This window comes from Prorops nasuta, unplaced genomic scaffold (assembly GCF_024137725.1).
Source record: "Prorops nasuta isolate Cenicafe-Biocafe unplaced genomic scaffold, Cenicafe_Pnas_1.2 PNAS00006, whole genome shotgun sequence".
Lineage (NCBI taxonomy): Eukaryota > Metazoa > Arthropoda > Insecta > Hymenoptera > Bethylidae > Prorops > Prorops nasuta.
This window is the reverse complement of record NW_027116803.1, coordinates 3,040,126-3,061,164: the sequence shown is the minus strand read 5'-3', so window position 1 is coordinate 3,061,164 and position 21,039 is coordinate 3,040,126. Positions and strand designations below refer to the sequence as shown.

The 21,039-nt window shown below is 32.9% G+C and overlaps 4 protein-coding genes across 4 annotated transcripts; 3 read left to right on the top strand and 1 right to left on the bottom strand.

Annotated features, from left to right (window-relative positions):
* Nucleotides 1-4,599: 4,599 nt before the first annotated feature.
* On the top strand, nt 4,600-7,685 carry Pop1 (POP1 ribonuclease P/MRP subunit). Its single transcript, XM_066728409.1, has 3 exons — nt 4,600-5,049; nt 5,158-6,516; nt 6,628-7,685. The coding sequence occupies exons 1-3, from the start codon at nt 4,926-4,928 to the stop codon at nt 7,677-7,679; spliced, it is 2,535 nt and encodes an 844-aa protein (XP_066584506.1). The 5' UTR covers nt 4,600-4,925; the 3' UTR covers nt 7,680-7,685.
* A 459-nt stretch (nt 7,686-8,144) lies between these two features.
* LOC136774237 (uncharacterized) lies at nt 8,145-11,070 on the top strand. Its single transcript, XM_066728410.1, has 8 exons — nt 8,145-8,437; nt 8,536-8,714; nt 8,795-8,907; nt 8,984-9,457; nt 9,537-9,600; nt 9,683-9,851; nt 10,267-10,411; nt 10,479-11,070. Exons 1-8 carry the CDS (start codon nt 8,156-8,158, stop codon nt 10,745-10,747), a joined length of 1,695 nt encoding a protein of 564 aa, XP_066584507.1. The 5' UTR covers nt 8,145-8,155; the 3' UTR covers nt 10,748-11,070.
* An 884-nt stretch (nt 11,071-11,954) lies between these two features.
* On the bottom strand, nt 11,955-13,717 carry LOC136774238 (multiple coagulation factor deficiency protein 2 homolog). Its single transcript, XM_066728411.1, has 7 exons — nt 13,539-13,717; nt 13,320-13,451; nt 13,117-13,173; nt 12,868-13,043; nt 12,631-12,779; nt 12,365-12,545; nt 11,955-12,199 (listed from the first exon to the last, which is right to left on the bottom strand). The coding sequence occupies exons 2-6, from the start codon at nt 13,425-13,427 to the stop codon at nt 12,367-12,369; spliced, it is 669 nt and encodes a 222-aa protein (XP_066584508.1). The 5' UTR covers nt 13,428-13,451; nt 13,539-13,717; the 3' UTR covers nt 11,955-12,199; nt 12,365-12,366.
* Nucleotides 13,718-16,439: 2,722 nt separating this feature from the next.
* On the top strand, nt 16,440-20,234 carry LOC136774506 (myotubularin-related protein 9). The gene is made up of 8 exons (XM_066728852.1): nt 16,440-16,999; nt 17,069-17,234; nt 17,300-17,592; nt 17,667-17,770; nt 17,853-18,157; nt 18,260-18,583; nt 18,657-19,046; nt 20,093-20,234. Exons 1-8 carry the CDS (start codon nt 16,844-16,846, stop codon nt 20,128-20,130), a joined length of 1,776 nt encoding a protein of 591 aa, XP_066584949.1. The 5' UTR covers nt 16,440-16,843; the 3' UTR covers nt 20,131-20,234.
* Nucleotides 20,235-21,039: the final 805 nt, after the last annotated feature.

Sequence of the window (21,039 nt, the reverse complement as noted above, 5' to 3'; positions counted from 1 at the left end):
CGACTTTTGGAGAAAAGCGACGAAAGTGCACCGGGGCGCGCGAGAAGTGAGAAAAAGTCCGGTCGCCCGCGGTCGCGCGGTTGAAAAATTCGAAAGACCGTCGCGGCGGCCGTTTCGAAAAAGAAAAACAAACATGGCGGAGGGATACCGGGAGAGAACCTGCTCGGACAAATGCGAAAACGGGCTCGGTATCCCTCCGCCATGTTTGTTTTTCTTTTTCGAAACGGCCGCCGCGACGGTCTTTCGAATTTTTCAACCGCGCGACCGCGGGCGACCGGACTTTTTCTCACTTCTCGCGCGCCCCGGTGCACTTTCGTCGCTTTTCTCCAAAAGTCGTGCTTCTCTCCATTTTAAATCAAAAAATCTCCCAAAATATACCGAAATAAGTTAAAAACTCGTGAAAAACGTCAGTGCTTAGTGCGCGTGGTGCGTTTGTACTGTGGATACGTGTGCTTCTCTCTTGTTTTAATTAAATAAACTCAAAATACAGTGAAATAACTTAAAAAATCATGAATATCGCCAGTATTTAGTATGCGTGGTGCGTTTTTCTTGTGGATTATCGTGCTTCTCTTAACTTATTATTAAATCATTTTTTAGAAAACAGTATAAAATTGAAGTGCAGTGTGCAGTGTGCAGTAAAAGAATTTTTATCCTCGTAAAAATTCCTGTAATAAGTCAAATACTTGTAAATGTGACGAGTGAAAAACGCGTATTTTGTGTTTGTGTTGCGTTGTGTGACCTGTGTTTGCAGCGGTTAAAGACAAAAGACTCAAGGACTCTCATTCCCCTGTAAATTTTATTCATTTTATTTTAAAGCTTAATAAAGTATTAAATTAACCATTTTTGGGTCGAAAGAGCTTAAGCTAGTCCCTATCAAAATTTTTTAAAATAATAGATATATATATAACCATACAAATCTCGTTGCTTTAATAACTATATATACGTTAAATATCAAAATACCATAAATGCAGCAGCATCGCCTTACTCCAACCAGAAATTCGTGCACTGCATACTCTTGCCTTGAATAACTATAAAAAATGATCAATTGTAGCAATAATACTGATAACTAGAGTGATAAGATTTTGAATACTTGTTTACTATACTGTAGAATAATTTGTTAAACTAAACACCGAGGGTGTATATAAATTATGATATAGAATTATACGTATAGAATTTATAGTATCATATTTTAGCAGTGATAAGCGGATGCCAGGAAGAATATAGAAAAAACAAAAGACTTTCTCATGGAAATTGAAAGTGATGTGTCGTGTAAGGAAATACAGTGCCTCCCCTATGCGCGAGATAACAACACTCTGTGTGCATGTATATATGTGCGTATTGCCAGAGGACATTGGCAAGGGGTGCATTTCAATTGATCTACGGCTATTGTTGGAGGGGGTTCGTTGACCAACAATACACCTACATAACGCGAAAACTGGGTACCACCATCTCACGAAATACTATTGCAATAATAATAATCATAATCGTAATTTTCCTTTGCCATCGATGCATTTAACGATTAATAAAACTTTGGCTTGTTTCGCGTATTACGAAGGAAATTCCTTTGTTCCGTTTAAATTACTCGGAAGCATGAGAGAAATAAAAGGCAAAATGGAATTTGCGTCTAGTTAAGAATGAACGGGCTTGTTTCATAATTCATTACGTTAGGAAATTAGGTAGGAGACTTATAGGTGCTTTTGCAATTTCATTCGTTATCCTTAAGACGCACAGGCGAGTACCGTGAATCTGATGAGTCGCATTATTATGCAAATGGTATGATTCGCGAATGGCGCGCGCCGGGAATTCATAATTTATTGCGAATTTCAAGCGAGCAAATGTAAAATAGAGAGAGGAGGGAGGGGGAAAATGTATACTATCCGTGACTCGGCTAGTGTCCTTCCATTACGAGAATCTCTGAACGGGAGATGAGCCTGTTCTTTATTACGGAGATCCAAAGCGAGAGATATCTGAGTCAGACTATAGACTCATGCACCCACCCACCCTACAAGGATTATACATATGTATATCGTATAGGTGCACTCACCACGCTCTTCTCCACACTATTCGTGTCTATTGAACCGAGGAATCCGAACGATCTTCGCTCCGCATTACCGCGTTTCCGGATAAAGTGACAACAGCCATGGTGAAACGAGACGAAGCCCGGAGAGTGATGTGCGTTCACTGAAAATACTTTTAGTGGCCGGTATAAAAGCAGATCATAAAATTTTCCAAGAAGGCTTTGGAGAAGAGAAAAAAACCGACTGGGGGATATTGTGGACTCTGAGAGAATTTTCGAATGAACGAAAAGCTTCTAAATGACGTTCGTGAAGGTGCTTTTGAAATTCGTTAATTGCATTCTAGTCTGTCTAGCAGAGATTATTACGTAGGGACGAGGGCGCTATTGCGAGCCTGTATAAGTGCATTATAACGAGCCGAGCTTCCCTGTAAGCCCTAATCTAAATGTTATAAAGCAACAGAGATATGAGATAATTCAGTCGTAGTACAAGAGACTTGTTCGGCTTCGACCAATCGAGCGGATGCACACGATTCATCACAGATTGCGCCTGTTGACTGGCGTTATACAGTATATAGCTACACGTCAAGACCAAACTGTTTCAGCCATCACGATACGCGCACGTTAATAAACTCTGATGGATGGTGCTTTAAGGCTGAGAAAATTTCTTCGAAAAATTCGATTGTCGATAATTTCTCTAACATCCTCTCTCGTAAGATAAGCTTCAGGACCTTGTCTCGTTTAAATATATGGAATCGTTTTTATAATTTGAATTTCCTGTCAAATTTGACACTGATGATTATAAGAAATTTGTAACGATAAAGGGGGAGTGTATTTGAAGTAAAGATATAGGGAAATTAATGAAAGTTACTGTAGGTCTATCGGTATATAATAACAGGTGGGCAAAGCTATTAATCTCTTATGAATGATTTTATCTTATTGAACGTAAGTGTACGTACAAAGCGTTATTACGAGTAAAGTTCTATGAATAATTCACGTTCGTTTTGAGAGAGGAGAGAATTTATAGTTGATACCAGTTGTTCATTACGAAAGTGACTGCAGACTTGTAGACTAGCGCAAGTAGCTGGGAACAGTAGTTATTTATACCGAACTTTATTTACATAAGTAGTTCAAGTATCATAGTTTGATTCTCATTAAAATTGAAAACAATTTTATAGGTGCTATTTACATAGAGTATGGGATGAGTCACTTAAAAGTTTATAGTTCATTTTAAGGATAAGGAATAAATGAATCGATCAGTTGAATAGTCATGTTACTTTCAAGGCCATTTTTTTCTTAAGATAGGAAGTGCCAGCAGCTTTTAGAAGCTTATATAGTCAAAGCATTATACATTCAAAGGAAACTACGTTAGCAGGCACTATTTATAAGGATTTTTCATAGGAAAGAATTTACTTGAAATTTTGTTTAAAGTTTAGAAATATTTTATTTAGTTTAAAGTACATGTAAGAATTTTTTTCAATTTCAGACAGAAATCTTTAAAGTTATCCGCTGTTTTCTATAGCAGGTCGTCATCTGGCTTTGTTTCTTGTGTGTATTCTTCAAGTCAATTTTGATCCGATATCATTGCAATTTTTCTTTTGCATTTTATCATAATATGTTTTCTGAGAATATGAAATTAAAATTCGAATTTTATCTTAATTAAAGTTATATTTGAGATCAATTTCAAATTTTCACACCAATCCGCCAAAAGGTAAACAGTGAGTTCCTAAATAATGGTGTTTCTATATTGATTTTAATTTTTTAAAGGCTTCAATTTTTTTATAATTTTTGAAAAATAACAAAAACAGTGTATTTAAAACAACAGTTTACAAATATACTTCTTATAATATACTGTAGAAATAACACATGCTCCAACAGAAAAAATCAGTCTACGTAGCATCATAGGTGAATTTATAATGAATCTAACAAGCCCACAAATGAATAAATCCGACATAAAAAAAGCTGTAATATAAAAACTCGTTTTGGTGCTTTCGTGATCTGTAATGTCCTCATATCAGTATGATAATAAGGAAAGGATCGAAGTATTCAATAAAAAATTGATTCGTACATGTTTCATCCACTATACATTTTCCATAGTACATTCATTATGAAATAGTAATAATCGATTTACGTTTATTTTATTTATTTATGAGTACAATTTGTAACAATATACAGATAATTATATTATTTCGTTGTAGGTAACAAATTAGAAAAGAGTTATTTTATCATTTGGTAAATATCTACTTTACCACCGTGTGTGTAGAGCGGTGTAGACAGGAAAGGTTCACTAAGTTCAGCCAGACTCAGTCAGAGTGTCTGTAGTCTCTGTAGATTTGTAGTATTTTAGTACAATCAGGAGAATAAATATCTTCCCAAGAATATTCCGTTTTTAATCGTTTTATTTTCACTTCCCTTCACAATTATAAAATCGGACTTCGTATCTGAAGAGTTAGGTGTATGGACCAGTTGTCCAATTAGTAGTAACACCTGTACAGAAGAGAGAGAGTGTGGGAGGGATTGCTATTTATAAAGGGTTGAACATTATTGCAAGGCCGTCATATACATATATACATTGTGTTAGTGCATGTGCACCGGCTAAGTACAGTTTGTTCAATTGAGTATACATTTTTGACTAGTATGGTGTTGCCAACTTAATGTTCGCTATTGTGGTATCACTTCAACTGTGTAATCGTCGCCATATTGTTTGCCGCCATGTTGCTCGTCATCGCTGCTACAGATTGCTGTAGATCACTGTAGATCAGCTGTGAGCTGTGTAGGTAGGCTCGTTCATGTTAGGTTAGTTGAGGTTAGTTAGGTATCTTAACCTAAGTGTTTATATCCATCAAGGTGCTAACTGCTAAAATCAGTAAATAATCGGTGTCGGGTTAATTGACTCCAGATACATTTTAAAATGTCTGAGAAAAAACAATTTGATGAGTTTTTGGGAGGCACTGAGTGCTTACCACATGAAGTTCATATTATGAAGTTTGTTTCATCACGGGCCGCAGAGATTGCAGCAATGACACATTCTATTGGTATGTTGAATAAAACGCTATAATAAACTAATAATTATGATTTAAAATCAAATATTCGTTATGAATTCTTAATACTAATATATTAAAACTATTTTGTTATTTTCTTAGATACTCCTGAGCATTCAAAGCTAATTTTTCAAAAGTTACCGCTTCACATGCGTAGACGAGTTATGTCTCATAATGCAAAGAGAATGCCAAGGAGATTACGAGAAGCTCATTCGAGACAAATGGCCAAATCTGGTTTACCTCCAAAAAATAAGAGACCTTCAAGGAAATATCGCAGGAGGCCATTCAATTTATTAACAGAGTATAACAGAAGGCAACGGAATAAGGTATGGCTGGAAACACACATTTGGCATGCCAAGCGATTCCATATGACTGAAAAATGGGGCTACCGTATTGCCAGCCATTCAAATGACAAGTGTTTCAAAGCTAATTATCGTGCTATAAAAAAACATTGTTTACTACAAGATATATCTTATTATACCTGCATTGAAATTAGTGGACCAGAAAATCTGTTAAAAGAAACTTTAAAAGCACACTGTAATTTATCTGAATTAACATTTGCAGCTAGAATATACCTAACTGGTAATAGAGAAGGCATGTTAATGTTCTATAAAAAGAACGGCTATCCAAATTTTCCAATAGGGCATGTATATTTCTTGTGGAGACCTAATCTAACAGAGATGAGAACCATTTGGATTTGGGTGCATCCAGCATGTTATCATGATATTTTTGAGGAGATTATACTAAGCTTTAATTTTGTGCCTTTAGAGAAAGAGGTTTGTTCTACAGTGATGGAAAAAGAAAATATTGTGTACATAAATAAGAAAAATTGTCAAATGAGGTCATTGAAAGGTCTATTAAATAGATTTCGATTTTATGGGCCATTGACACTTGCTGTATTAACAAATGCTCTCCAAGTATTAAAGATTGATTCTATAAATACAGAATTAAATAGGCAGTCTCAAGAAAGTGTTAAAGATTTAGAAATGGAGACAGAGAGTAGTGATAACTTAAACATAGAAAATGATTCTAAAACATTTGAATTTTGGCATATAGACTACTATAATAAAAAAGAAAATTTAGACATTTTATTTCAACAAAATCAATTGTGGAAGCAATTGAGTACATTATTATCCCCTAATCAATTACCCCCAAATATTGTAATTCCATTTACTGTATTAGATCCAAGATTTTATCTGCCCGAGAAAAGAACAAAATGCAAACAAGCAGCTATTGAATCACAAATTGTATCAATGCCTTCTACTAATTCAAACCAAAGTCCAATATGGGAAGAAAATATTCGTAAGATAGCAACTAAACTTAAACCATCTACAGCTGAAATTCAAAAATTGAGAAGTGAATGTTTGGTCCCTGGGGTAAAGAATGATGAATATTTTAGTACAAATGTTATGGCAAAAATCCCTATTTTATTGATTCAAAAGCCTGGAATTAGCAGTACAGGTAATTATTGTATCATTTACATGAAAATTCTTTTTTCAAATTGATTTGTAGTATTTGAATATTTTTATTAGTCCAACTTAATAGTTCAACTGAACATATTTTACTTTACAGGTACAACCTCACGTATTGATATCATTCTACCAGCAAACTGGGCAATGCCATTTTGGTTGGCATTCATCCTCAGAGGCTGTAGAGTAGGTGCTATTAGAGAATCTAGCTCTATAGCATTTGAATCTTTAAATTTTCGTTGTCCAGATGTGCATGAGCCAGATACAAATGCATATAAAATAGAAAGTATAAATGAAAAATTAAGGCTAACTAAAAAATATCTCCAATTTCCGCCTAATAAGCGCGTTAATTTCACTAAGCTCGGAATTTCTAGTCCGTTTTACTGCCACTGGGAGATATTAGTTAAAGAATGGTCCAATGAAACAAATTTTTCTATTTTACGAGATCGCCACATATTATCAAAACTGCAAACGCATTTATCTTTTTCTACATTAAATACTAAGAAAAGTTTTATACAAGATCTAAATGTATTAGAATTTGTCAGAAGGTCATCTAATTTAATAAGAGTCAAAGTGACTAATTTTAACGGCCAACCGAAAGATTTTTCTTTAATTTGTATGCCAACTAGTGGAGATTTAAAGAGATTTAAAGGGAATAAAAACTGGTCGGGCCCGGTGGAACAACTTAGAAAGGATCCTAATAAAGAACAAAGAGTGTTATTACGGAAAAATCACTTAATAATTTTGAAACGGCTTAGAAAACAAAATAAGCGTAATAGACTAAAGTTGACGAACAAAATAACAAATTTTTTAAATAAAAGTTTTAACTCGTCTGTGAAAGAAACCGAACGAACTAAAAACGTGGTAGAAAAATCATTGCGAAAAAAATTAAATGAAGACATAATACGAGATCAGGCAAAAAAAATGTCAGAGTTGTATCTCCCAGAATGTTCAACTGTACGTCATTCCTGTGATAGAGAAGTAATGGGCTATGTAGTTAAAGGTGGATTCGCCCTATCAGAAGGGATTGGTGTCGGCATAGGATATGTAACAGTGCGTTCACTTTTAGAAATGACCTCCAACTTAGTCCTTACCCGAAATACACGTACAAGACAATACAGATTTGCTAAACTGGAGATAATGAATACTTATTAACTGAGCAATCTAGGTCGGTAACTCGAAACAAAGAATAACTAAAATATATTATGTGTTAAAAAATGTCAAGCTATAAAAAGGAAGGGAGCAGCTCTCTGATGTGAATAGACGGTAAATCTAAGGACATATTGCTCCAAAACCAATCTCAAGTTTTAATCTAGCTAGACTAAATATTTAGATCACTGATCTACTAATACATAAAATAGAAAAACAACACTTAAATCGAAAATACATAATTTTGTTAAAAAAACTTTGTTTTTGGTTATTATCAGGCATGGTCCTGTTATACACCCTTCACAAAATTCATTGTATCTACATTTAGCTTTGAGTTTGTGACTTGATTAGTTTCTTAAACTTACCTATTGAGCTAAACTATAAGAATAATTGTGCCATGTGTTATTGATTATTCGGGTGGCATAAAGAAACGCGGAGCATGCGCAACAAATTACGATTTAGTTAAGTCGCTACCTTGAAGAATGACGTTTTCCATCGGCTGCTTATATATTATTATAAATTTCCTTATAATTCTTTATTCAACGTGCGGGGATACCTTATTAAAAAGAAATGAGAAAAGACTCGATAATTTTCCGATTTGTCTGGAGAGTTTCGATGTTCACAAAGATAAAATTATTAGAACTCAAGACTCTCGAGAGCTAGGTGCCAAATTTTTGAATCATATTGATGTGGAGTCTAGAAGAGATTGTTTAAAGTTCTGCTGTGAAACTGATGGATGCGATGTTTTTATTTACGAGGAGAAGGTACGTTGTTTTTAAAGCAAAAGTTGATTCAGGAATTAATACTTTAAACTCACAATAAAGAGAAACAAGTGTTTCTAAATAAGTGGTTATCTTTACAGAAGCATGGAAGCTGTTATTTATTCCAATGTGGACCTCTATATGATTTTAAATGTAAATTCACGGATCACGCCAATTACAGTAGTGCAGTTCGCACTAATTATGACAATGTAAAGATTCCAGCCCAGGCGATGAAAGACGTAGAAATAACACTACCAGAACACCAATTAAAATCATTAAGGTAATTCATTAGGACCCCTAGTTGGGATGCACAAAGATTTGTAGAAAAAATATTATATCAAGAAATATCTGTATTTGTAGGAAAGTAGTTGATAGTGTACCACAGGAATACGCCTATACGGAGCTTCCTGTAAAATTAGCTGAGATCCAAACATTAAAACCCGTAGTAACAACTCCGATGGTAATGAGACCAAGTAAGATTATTTGTTGATGTGAAATGAATTAAAAAATTAAATCGGGGCAACTTGATTTACTGTGAACAATATTTAGGTTGCAGTCAAAATCAATATAAATGTCGGTCAACTGGCGAGTGTATTGCTATTTACAATGTATGTGATGGAATCCCTCAATGCGTCGATGGCTCCGATGAAGCAGCCGATCTTGTTTGTCCTACGGAGAAACCAACACCACTATCGCAACTACTATTACAACAGCGACCCTTGCCACCCTCGCTCTCAGCGGATCTTATCAAATATCAACAAATGCTCAATTCACGAGGTGCTTACCTTTCTGAAATGGAGAATAATCTGAAGCCATGGGAGATGCCAAGTCTTATCCATCCAGGATATTCACAACAGCCAAACCTTCAGCCTAATTTGCCTCTTATGGAAATGAACCAGCAACACAAATTCCCGTTGCAAAATTATCAACGCGACTTTCTGCCTTACGATCAAAATACAAAAGAAAAACTTTTTGACGCTCTTCGTGCTCTGTATGAACAAAATAATCCTAATGTGTACGAACGTGAGTATAGATAATGCTTTTTTAACGCTTCAACTATAATGTAAAAATGAGGAACACTAATATGAACAAATACCTTTAGAAGAACCACCACGTATTTTTAATCACAAGGAACCGGGTGTTATAAGAGAGCCTGAAGGAGTAAGGTACTTATTCGTTCTATATTATTCTTTATATATTAAACTATTCCGCACATAATTGATTAATTACTTTAATTATTATAATCAGGTCTAACGGAGTTTACATAGATCCTATTAGTCATGTGTTGCAGCCATTAGCTCCAAATTCAGAAGTCCAGCACGCTGGTACAGTCCAAGTATCGCCTCCAATTTCTGATATTCAGCATAAAAAGATCGAAAATGTTAATGTCCAGCTTACAACTTCGTCTCCGCATGATGTAAGGTCATATCAGGGTATTTCACAAGTGGTGGGTGAAACAGAAACTCAAGATAGAAGGGCTTTTTAACACTAAACTATACGAAAATTTCATAAAATCAAAAACTCGGTACTCCACTGTTTCGTTCAGCACAGCATAACCGATAATTTTGTCATTTATTTGCTAAAAAAAATACTACTCACTGAACTACCCTACTCAACCTGACTAATAATAAAACGGGAATTTAAGCATTTCCAATCATTCGCATTTTTTTATATAAGGATTATTAACCAAAATTTTACAACGGTTTTCTTCTTAGAATCAACCTATCTATGATTTCTAGTTTCAGCACAACTTCTGAGACACCCTGCAATTTTTTAAAACTCCTTCAATAATCTTTTAAGCTTAAATGGAATTTAATTGATCACTGAAATAGGCAGATACCTCTACGAAAAAAAAAGATCTCCACGAAGTTAATCAAAAACTAAGTACACAGTCCGGAAAAGTCAATAATCAAATGACTATAACTACTGAGAAGCATACAATTGTCTCACAGCACAGTCAAGATGCGAAAGACAAAGGTAAAAAGATATTTTACTTAAATTTAAGTATGATCAAGCAGAAATTAAAGTTTTTAATTCCACATAGGAGAAAAAAGCAAAACCATAGAAACAAATCACGTAAAAAATACTACAAAAGCAAGTCTTGTTACAATTCAGCACCTAAAACAGACACACGAAGAAGAAATGTTAAAGCCTCGAGGAGCAGTTATATCATTAGCTTTAGGGCTAATAGCAACAGCAATAACCGCCGCGTTAATCGCATGTCGATTACGAGTGGTCAGGAGAAGAGGTCGTCGTGGTCGTGGCTCTTATGCCCACGATGCAGACTATTTAGTTAATGGGATGTACCTTTAAAAGGTTAAGAGTGAACGACAAAACTAGACCTATTTTCATACCATTTCCGAAGCAAGACGAATAAATTAAAATGCTTTAGGTTTTAAACGAATGGACATATTTTTACGATTAGGTTTTCTATTAAACTGATCATATTTTCATGCTGTATAAATTTTATTCAATTCTGTAACTAAAAGCTGCAATTTTTTCAACATTAGAAAAAGAGTATACATAATTGTTGTAATTATTACTATTACTCTTAAGAATCTTATTACTTATCTTCAATATGCATTATTAACCCAGAAGAGTTAAACTTCAAGATAAATTTAGGTAAAAATAAGATGAAATAGTCGTTAGTATAAACAATTTCGTCCAAACGTATCTTCTTTATTATATTTTTTATTTTCCGTTGATTGTTATATTAAAAGTACCGGTGAGTGCCTATAAATTGCCACCTTTATCACCAAGTTAAAATAATAAATAAGCAACATTTCCCCTAAAACATTTTTATTCTTAACAAAAGTTCCATTAAGTAAACTGACATATAACTGTACACACATTATAAAGGGTTTTTTAACGGCGGCATATAGGAGACTTTATGTTACTTGTCTGTAAGCATTCAGCATTACCATACTTGGTTTAATTTAATATTAAATGGAATACGCGTAATTAAATAAGAAACAAAATATGACATTTATAATAAATAGTAATAATTATTTAACGGGATCCCTCACGCGTGCTTTACCGACAGTACAAGTCAATAAACAATTCGTTTAATAAAAGTAAAATGCGAAGCAAATTGCAAAAACGGGCTTCTTTATGACAAGGTGCCAATTCTAACGAGTCAATCGAGCTTAAAAAAACTCAAATCGGATGAAGAATAACGTTGTACCACTGTCCCGCGTTCTTGAAGTGGAAATAACCAAAAGTAACCTCTCTTCAAGAACGCGGCACAATGGTACAGCGTTATTTTGCAACTAATTTGAGTGTTTTTAAGTTCGTTTGACTCGTTAGGACTGGCACATTGTCCAACAAACGCCCGATTGTTCAATTTGCTTCGCATTTTACTTTTATTAAACGAATTGTTATTGACTTGAACTGTCGATAAAGTAGGCGTGAGGGATCCCGTTAAGCGTTATAATAGTAAGTAATATAGTCAAATAATAGGAATCCTATATGCCCTAGTGAGAAAAACACCTGTGTATGTATATTTGAATCAAAAAATATATAGGGCATTAATTCCTTTATTTTCGAAGAGAGTATTTATCGTGGTTGAAAGGCCAGAACATATTGTATTGTTATTTACACGAGAATTGCACAATGCAATTAATAATGGAAGAAAATTCGTTGATATATATAGAATATCCAATAAATGTACAGTCTGTGCCGTGGTTTTATAGTACGAAAGTATCAGTTTATAACTTTGGTTGATCATCAAGCTTCAGATTTATAATCATTTATAATTCAGCATACCTAAAGCGATTAATAAGAATTATAAGGACCAAGGGAAAGGTTTGTTTTTTTAATAATGTAAATATTCATTATAATTCTAATTGATTTCAAGAAATAAAGGTAATATCATGAAAAATTTGAATTTATATCTATTTTTCTTACAATCTAAAATTGTTAAATGCTTACGATCACGTGCGTCCAGTTGCTGCAGCTTTTTGCTGTGCCCTTATGAATTCTGGATAATCAATAAATCCATCTTTATTGGTATCATCCATTGAAAGAATTGGATCAATTAAATTAACTAATTCTTCATCTTTAAATACTTTTTCTTCAGCTGCTTGTGTTGAAGAATCCTTGTTACCTTGCTCTAAACAAGTAATTTTAATTCTTATTCTCATGAATTATCCAAATAATATTATATTAATATTTAATAGTTTAAAACAATTATTAACCATGCCAGTGGATAAGAGATTTAATAAGTTCAGAGCCATCCAACATGTTATTATTATCTGCATCATGCATCTTGAAATAGTGAAATTGCAGTTCCTGTTCTGTCATTTTACTTGTATCCATAGGAACTTCTAAATGTTCTTTAATATGTCTGTAGTAAACGATTTATATTATTTTCATATATATATACATATATATAAATACATTCATTAAATTATTTTTAATTGAATGATACTCACTCTTTTTCTTGAGCAATGTTTGCAGCATTAAATATTTGTTGAGGGGGATGATCATGGTGATGTGCTTGATGTTGCTGTTGGTTTGGTACTTGATTCTGAACAGGAATATGATGTTGCTGTACAGGAACTTGCTGTTGAATTGGTATTTGCCCTTGTGTCTGTGGAACTTGTTGATACTAACAAATATAATAAGTTGTAAGTGTAAACTAGAATAAGAATCAGTAAAATTATTAAATTTTTTAAATTTACCTGTTGTTGATGTTGAGGGCCATGTCCATGTGGCGGTGCTTGATGAATAGGTGTAGGCTATTATAAATAAATAACTTTTGAAACAAATAACTTAATTCATAAATATTAATTTACAACTATATATTATAATCTTAAAATAATTTTATTTATTATACTGTGTGAGATGCAAATATAATGGACCATATGTTTGACAATGTAAGTACCTGTTGATAATGTTGTGGTGGAACTCCAGGTGCAACTCTTTGGCCCTGACCATGAGAATATTTACAGGCTAAAGATCCAATTAAAACTATCCATATCAACCAATTCATTGTAAAGATATTTGTAAATACTACCTGTAAATATGTGAATCGAATTTTACCTTAAATAATTAATTCGAGATACCAGTTAAACATTTTTTTATATAGATTTTTTATTTATACCTAGGATTTCAATTGAGCCATAAAAATATTATTCCTTTCTTTCTTAAACGCTTTAATCTATCGAAGAGTCTATTCCATTTAACCAAAACCCTACGTCACTTTTTAGGTTACAGTATAGCGGTATACATTACAAATTCTGAAAGCTTATAAAAATATTCTGACGTGGAACGTGGTGGAGAACCAGGAGAACCAGTACGGGCAGTAACCCAAGTAACCAGTTCCATTGGGGATTTCACTATAATCAGTGATTTTCCAGTAATTTTACATTTTAATGGTCAGTAAGCAGTAAATTTTTGAACGCAACCTTTTTGTGGACTTGTGTGACACAAATCATATTATTATATGCTATGTACACTATTGCTCAATAATCTTGCGTCAGGCGAGGGGTAGTGGGGATAAGAGGGTCAAGGGGTTATCTAGGGAATTCTAGTGGACACCGTCAAATTTTAGATCGGCTATCCCTGTGACGTCAAAAGAGCTGTCAAAACCTAAATTAACCTGTATTTTGAAGAAATACAGAAAGATAAATATTTTTAAAAAACGAATAAAAGGAAAGAAAGAAAGGATTTTAATAAATATATAAAGAAAAAATATCAGATGAGTATTAGTTAATAGGAAATGTTAAAGTAATTATAAATTATTAAGAAAATATACTTTGTGGTTTTTTTATATATGTTACAGGTTAAATGCTGTTTCTGATGAGTTTAAATTACAGCAAAGAAATATATATAGACCAATGCATAAAAAAGGACTAATTTATGAAGCATTTCTGTGTGGACCAGTTATTTCAATAATTATGGTTTAATTATGTTATAATAGTGATTGTGAAAGCGTTTGGTGTATATACACAAAGAAATTCTATTATAAATTAATAATTATATATAATAATGTGTTGATTCCTATTACTATAAATTAAAGCTAGTTCAATTAAAATACTCGTTCTCTTTCTTCCTTATCCAAATTCTATACATACATAGTAATTAGATATTCTCATAGAATCTATCCTTTAAACTAATTAAATTGCAACTATTTGAAATGTGCAAGTCATAACTATTTGCTTCAATTATTTGTATTATTCAATGCGAGACAAATTGCATAGAGACTCTTCAAATTTCTTATTGATCTGTCACATTCTTTCACATCTTGTGTGACATTTATTTGCCTTGATTGTTCCTTCTTCTTCTAGTTTTCAACATATACCAATATTTCTCTAGATATTTTCAAATACGCTGAAGTATGCTTATTCTGCTGTCTAATTGATTCTATCAATGTGAGGATGATAGGTAAGCTATTGCTCTATTAAATTTGAAGAATCTAGACACTTCACTTAATTTATTGTACTTAAATATAATGTTTGGTACTTCGTCTACATGATATCTTTTCTTTACATTTGACAGGATATTGTCCTCCAATACATTCATGTATACTGCTAAGTTAATCTTGTTTTCAGCTTCAAATAATTTTCCAACTACATATTTGGATATCCATTCCTAATATACAATACTTATTTTGTTACTCCTATTTGTTGTTGAGAATTATCTGTCTTAAATCCTTAATTTATCTAGTCGCCATATATATATTCTATTATTTTCAGATGATTGATATATCTTACTACCAATTCTGTCAACATTATAATAGGAGTAACAAAATAAATATATTCTATATTCAAAATGTATATCCAAACACGTAGTTGAAAAACTATTCGAAGCTGAAAGCAAAATGAACTCATTAGTATACACATACCTTCTAAAGAACTTTATCTTCCCAAGTACTATGAAAACATATCTCACAAAAGAGATACCAAATTTAAATAACATCATTCAAATGCCTATTTTTCAAATTTAACTAGACAATGGTTTATCAATGATTTCAATATTTATAAAATTAATTAGAGATCAGCAGAATCATCAGATCTGCGTGTAATAATTAATGATTGTAAAATTATTTTTATATGTTATAGACTAGAAGAAAATAGTGCAAAGGAGGCATATAAATGTCATAAAAGATAATATGTAGAAGGATGTGACATATTAATAAGAAATTTGCAGAGGCTCTATGCAATTTCTCTTACAATGAATAATAAATATCATTGAAGCAAATAGTTATGACTTGCACATTCCAAATAGTTACAATTTAATTAGTTTAAAGAATAGATTCTACGAGAATATGTAATTACTATGTATGTATAGAATTCAGATAAGGAGGAAAGAAAAAGAATATTTTAATTGAACTAGCTTTAATTTATAGTAATAAGAATCAACACATTATTATATATAATTATTAATTTATAATAAAATTTCTTTGTGTATATACACCAAACGCTTACACATTCACTATTAGAACATTACATCATAATTATTGAAATGACTGGTCCACACAGAAATGCTTCATAAATTAGTCCTTTTTTATTTATTGGTCTATATATATTTCTTTTCTGTAATTTAAGCTCATCAGAAACAGCATTTAACCTGTAACAGAAATAAAAAAACCACAAAGTATATTTTCTTAATAATTAACAATTACTTTAACATTTCCTATTAACTAATACTCATCTGATATTTTTTCTTTATGTATTTATTAAAATCCTTTCTTTCTTTCTTCTTATTTGTTTTTTAAAAATATTTATGTTTCTGTATTTCTTCAAAATACAGGTTAATTTAGCTTTTGACAGCTCTTTTGCGCCAAGGGATAGCCGATCAAAAATTTGACGGTGTCCACTAGAATTCCCTAGATAACCCCTTGCCTCTCTTATCCCCACTGCCCCTCGCCTGACGCAAGATTATTGAGCAATAGTGTACAATTTGTGTTTGACCCTCCCGCAGCTCCTGCGGCTCCCGCCTCTCGGGCTCTTCTTCCTCAGTCCATAATATGCTCAGTGCTCAGTCCTCACACACACTCGACTGACACTCCTCACTACTCCTCAGTACTCCTCCCTCACCCCCCTGGGAAGTAATGTACTATATATGTGCCCTGTCTGTATTATGTACAGTAGGAGCCAGCGATTGTCGTTGCTAGAGACTCAGCAGTCAGCACTCAGCAGACTCCACAGTTGAGAAAGAGAAGAGGCGCAGTGTTGGCGGCTCGTGCGCGATGGTGATGCGCAAAGATTCTCAACTTTTCTAAATAATTGACAAGTTAACACTTGATAAAAATAAATAAAAATAAAGAAACCTTTGCATAAAAGGGAAAAATGCAATAATTGTTAAAAGAATGATTAAATTAAGTAGTTCTAGGTTATTGTAATCTTGTAAAGTGTGCTTTTGAAATAAAGTTTTTCAACAAAACTGAAAAGAAAGTATTTTATCATGGCACTTTCTGACTTAATTTTGATTTCAAAAGTTGATGATGTACTACTAAGGGATAAAAGTAATCCTAATAACAGAAGTTTAGAGGGAACATTGCATATCTGTCAACACCATTTTATTATATCTTCAAAAGAAAATAAAACAGAAGAACTTTGGGTAAGTTTTACTAAAATTATATGTATAAATTAATTTATACCATGGTTATTTTGCATTCTAATTTAATAGCTATTATATCGGAATATTGATATTATGGATAAAAAATTTAATACTCAAAGCCCAGGTGGCAGTATTATATTAAAATGTAAAGATTTTCGAATTCTTCAATTGGAAATAAATTTTACTGACAGTCTTAATAAAGCTTATGCATCTGTAGAAAAATTATCATCTTTAGGTAAATATATTTGAATATCTTTAGTCCATGATGGTTTGATAGAATTAACATTATTTTTATTTCAGAGCAAACACTGCAATATCCTTTTTACTTCAGACCTCAATCAGGAAATAATTCTTTGAATCATATAGAAGATGGATGGACAGCATTTGCTCCAGTATCAGAGTGGTCTAGATTATTAGCTGCACATGCAGAAGAATGGCGTATTAGTTACTTAAATCGTGACTACAAAGTGTGTGACTCATATCCATCAGCTCTTATAGTACCAAGACATATAGATGACAAAGTTATCATATCTTCAGCTAATTTTAGAGATGGAGGGAGGTTTCCTATTTTATGTTACAGACATGAAGGAGGTGTATGTATTTTGTATTAAAATTGTTTAGTTTACTTATGACTAGTCTATCATAAAACCTGTTTCTAATATTTTAGAGTATTCTTCTAAGAAGTAGTCAACCAATGTGTAGTGCTACTGGCAAAAGATGCAAAGAGGATGAAAGACTATTAAATGCAGTTTTAGGCCCAGGGAGACGCGGGTTATTGCAATTTAAACTTTTTTTCCATAATTTAATGTTATAATACAGTAATTGTATATTAAATTATGGAAATAATTTACAGTTATATAATTGATACAAGATCTCCAAGTCAGGCACAGAGTGCAAGAGCTAGAGGAGGAGGTGTAGAAATGGATGCAGCATATCCTCAATGGAGAAAAGTACATAAACCAGTGCCTCGTCCTAATGACTTAGCAGACAGTTTTTACAAATTGATAGAAGCTTGCAATGATGTTAATTGCTCCACCTCACAATGGCTATCTAGACTTGATAACAGTGGCTGGCTATCAGCTGTTCAAAGTGCTCTAAATGCTGCATGTGTTACTGCTCAATGTCTTCATCAAGAAATTGCTGCTGTTCTTGTACATGGTACATTTATTTTATTTTTATAAATTAAATATAGTCCACATCTTCAATTTAATAATATATTTATAAGAGATATTAATCAAAACAATTAATTTTTTTAAATAGGGAGCTTAGGAAGAGATTCTACATTAGTTGTAACCAGTTTAGCTCAAACGATTTTAAATCCTGATTGTCGAAAAGTAAGAGGCTTACAAGCACTTATAGAACGAGAATGGCTACAAGCAGGCCACCAATTTTACACTCGTACAAGATCTGGCCCATATCATGCATCAAGCTCTCAAAACCCAACTCATGCTCCAACATTTCTATTATTCCTTGATTGTCTATATCAATTGCATTACCAATTTCAATTTAGTTTTGAATATACAGTAGATTTATTGATTAAGCTATACAAATATGCGTATAGATCTAATTATGGAACGTTTTTAGGTACATCTATTATATTATCTAGTTTTAAATTCTATTATTTTTTATTTGACTGATGAATCAATTATGTTTCTAGGTGATTCTGAAGCAGAGAGAATAAGACTTCGTTTACCAGAACAAACTTATAGCTTATGGTCGCACATAAATCAACCTGAAATTTTAGAGAAGTGGCTGAATCCTTTGTATGATCCCAATTCAGGGGTGATATGGCCAAGTGTGGCTCCTATAAGTATTCAATTGTGGAAAGAGCTTTATCTTTACCATACATGTGCCTCTCCCTGGAATGGTATGCTCTCTAGTGCAAAGCAAATTCGACAAAGTCAACTGGCAGTACGGAAGGTAGCTGGGCAACTACAAACCCAGCTAAAACGAACTTTGGAAGAAATTCAAGCTGATTCAGATTCGTCTTATGATGGGGAAAGTCAAGAGCATCCTTGCATAGATGAATTGAGTCTAGGACCTCAAAGTACTTGATATACATAATAATATGTGCTAGAACAAATTACTATTAAAGGTTGTCACGTTTTAGCTGTATTTTTTGCATTCAAGTTTATATAAAATTTAAATTCTATAATGGTGGGTGTATGAAATACACTTGAATGAACATTTAAATAAAAGAATCACGAATGTGTGAATGACTGATGGTACAATATAGTACATTAGAAAACTCATCTAAAATGAAGTGTTAAGTAAATTGGATATATGTCCGGCCACACCGTCTACAATTACCGCATGATCTTTGTCTCTATCCGTTTAACGCCAATCCTACGCTATAAAATTTATTCTTTCTCATAACCAGACGTAAAAAGTGTAGTTACTCTCTGCTAAAACGAACAGAGGTAGTACTTACATTCTAGGGGAAACCGAAGCTTAGTCGGCCTGGGGCAAAGTCAGTACTTAGTAGTAAAATACCACTAATGCTAGTAATATTATTGAAATGTTTTGATAAATACTTATTACTAACGAAATTTGCCTTGATTTAAAACAGTGTTATTATTCTTAGTAGGAGCAAATGTTTTTTTTAATTATATTATAAAAAATTATAGACAAAAGTAAGAACTAACTTAGCCCTGGTTTCCCCTACTTAAAATAAACCCTTCAATGTACACACTTTTGCAACATATGTAAAAATTACAGCTAAAGTGAACAAACCTAATAATGTCGCAAATATGTTAATATGCCCTGATTTAAAGCATTTTAATTAATCACGTTTAATATGGTTAAATCAATCTTTAAATACTAAAAATATCAAAAAAACAACCAACTTTATCATATTTTTTTCTTCATTAATTATTTTTTGTTGCTTTTCTACTGATTTTACAGTTCTGTAGTATATATATTTGTCTATCCAATTACGATGTATATTTATTCAAAATAATGTAAAAGAATGTGAACAAAAAATGTGATATTTATAGTATACATTTTTTCTTGTATTTGTTATAGAAAGAATGTATATTGCTTTCTTCTTTTATCCTTGTATACTTCCTATTATCATAAACTTTGCTGTTGTAGGTAAAAGCACTGGTTTTTGGACCTTTGTGGTAAATTAGGTAATAAAACCGAAAGAATTTTTAACGTAGAAAAGAAGTACGCAGAATTATCCATTTGCTGGTGAAGAGGGTTTATATATATAAGCGGGTTTATACCGTTATTCAGGAAGGACGCCAAGAAGCTGGGAGAGGTTAAGGGCGGGATTGTTGCCCTAAGAAAAAGAGGGAGAAGATTGGAGGGGAAGCTTAGCAGTTCTTGGATGGCAGGTGTTCGTACACAAAGAAACTGAAAGGAATCCCACGGCCATTGGCTCAAGTCTCAGGGGCTTCTTATTTTTCTTTTATCAACGACCCGTATTATTCAGATAGATGCTACTACCAAAACTCAGTCGATTTTAAAACTATTTTCCACAACAAATTTATTTAATAAGATTATTCGATCAAAATCGTCAAAAGTGATGCTGGTTTTCTCAGTAGCGTATTTATAAAGTCTAAACCACATCGATACGAGGGATATAATATATACCTTTGCTGCTTGAAAAAGTTTTATTGAAAAGTTAAGAATATTATCAAGCATTATCATGTATAAAATTTTTAGCTTATAAATAATTAAATAGAATTGTTTAAAGATAAGTGGAAACTGATCTGTTTAGGGCCCGGTATCCTTGGATGAGTGTGGATCTAGTCACGATAAATAAAATAAGACGTGGACTGAATTCAAACCCATCCAGGGCTACCAGACAATTTCTATCATGTTCCGCTCCGAATTGTTTAATATGTATTGTGAGATATCTGGACACAAACTTAATGCGGCGGCATACACTAATAACTTACAAATGTATTCAACTAAGTCACGGGAGAAAGTGATGCACAATGATGATACATTTGAAAATGGTACTGGTACGACTGGTACTGTGGTACTACCAAGTACTGTACTGACTACTACCACTACCACTACCCATACTACCT

Excerpts from the sequence above, each read along its gene's own strand:
- Pop1 (XM_066728409.1), top strand. The coding sequence starts at position 4,926 with ATGTCTGAGAAAAAACAATTTGATGAGTTTTTGGGAGGCACTGAGTGC. Across the intron at positions 5,050-5,157 it reads AGCAATGACACATTCTATTG|ATACTCCTGAGCATTCAAAG; the intron begins GTATGTTGAATA and ends TTATTTTCTTAG. Across the intron at positions 6,517-6,627 it reads GCCTGGAATTAGCAGTACAG|GTACAACCTCACGTATTGAT; the intron begins GTAATTATTGTA and ends TTTACTTTACAG.
- LOC136774237 (XM_066728410.1), top strand. The coding sequence starts at position 8,156 with ATGACGTTTTCCATCGGCTGCTTATATATTATTATAAATTTCCTTATA. Across the intron at positions 9,458-9,536 it reads TAATCCTAATGTGTACGAAC|AAGAACCACCACGTATTTTT; the intron begins GTGAGTATAGAT and ends AAATACCTTTAG. Across the intron at positions 9,852-10,266 it reads CAACTTCGTCTCCGCATGAT|GCAGATACCTCTACGAAAAA; the intron begins GTAAGGTCATAT and ends TCACTGAAATAG.
- LOC136774238 (XM_066728411.1), bottom strand. The coding sequence starts at position 13,427 with ATGAATTGGTTGATATGGATAGTTTTAATTGGATCTTTAGCCTGTAAA. Across the intron at positions 13,174-13,319 it reads CACCACAACATTATCAACAG|CCTACACCTATTCATCAAGC; the intron begins GTACTTACATTG and ends TATTTATAATAG. Across the intron at positions 13,044-13,116 it reads GCCCTCAACATCAACAACAG|TATCAACAAGTTCCACAGAC; the intron begins GTAAATTTAAAA and ends TATATTTGTTAG.
- LOC136774506 (XM_066728852.1), top strand. The coding sequence starts at position 16,844 with ATGGCACTTTCTGACTTAATTTTGATTTCAAAAGTTGATGATGTACTA. Across the intron at positions 17,771-17,852 it reads TTAGGCCCAGGGAGACGCGG|TTATATAATTGATACAAGAT; the intron begins GTTATTGCAATT and ends AATAATTTACAG. Across the intron at positions 18,584-18,656 it reads TAATTATGGAACGTTTTTAG|GTGATTCTGAAGCAGAGAGA; the intron begins GTACATCTATTA and ends TTATGTTTCTAG.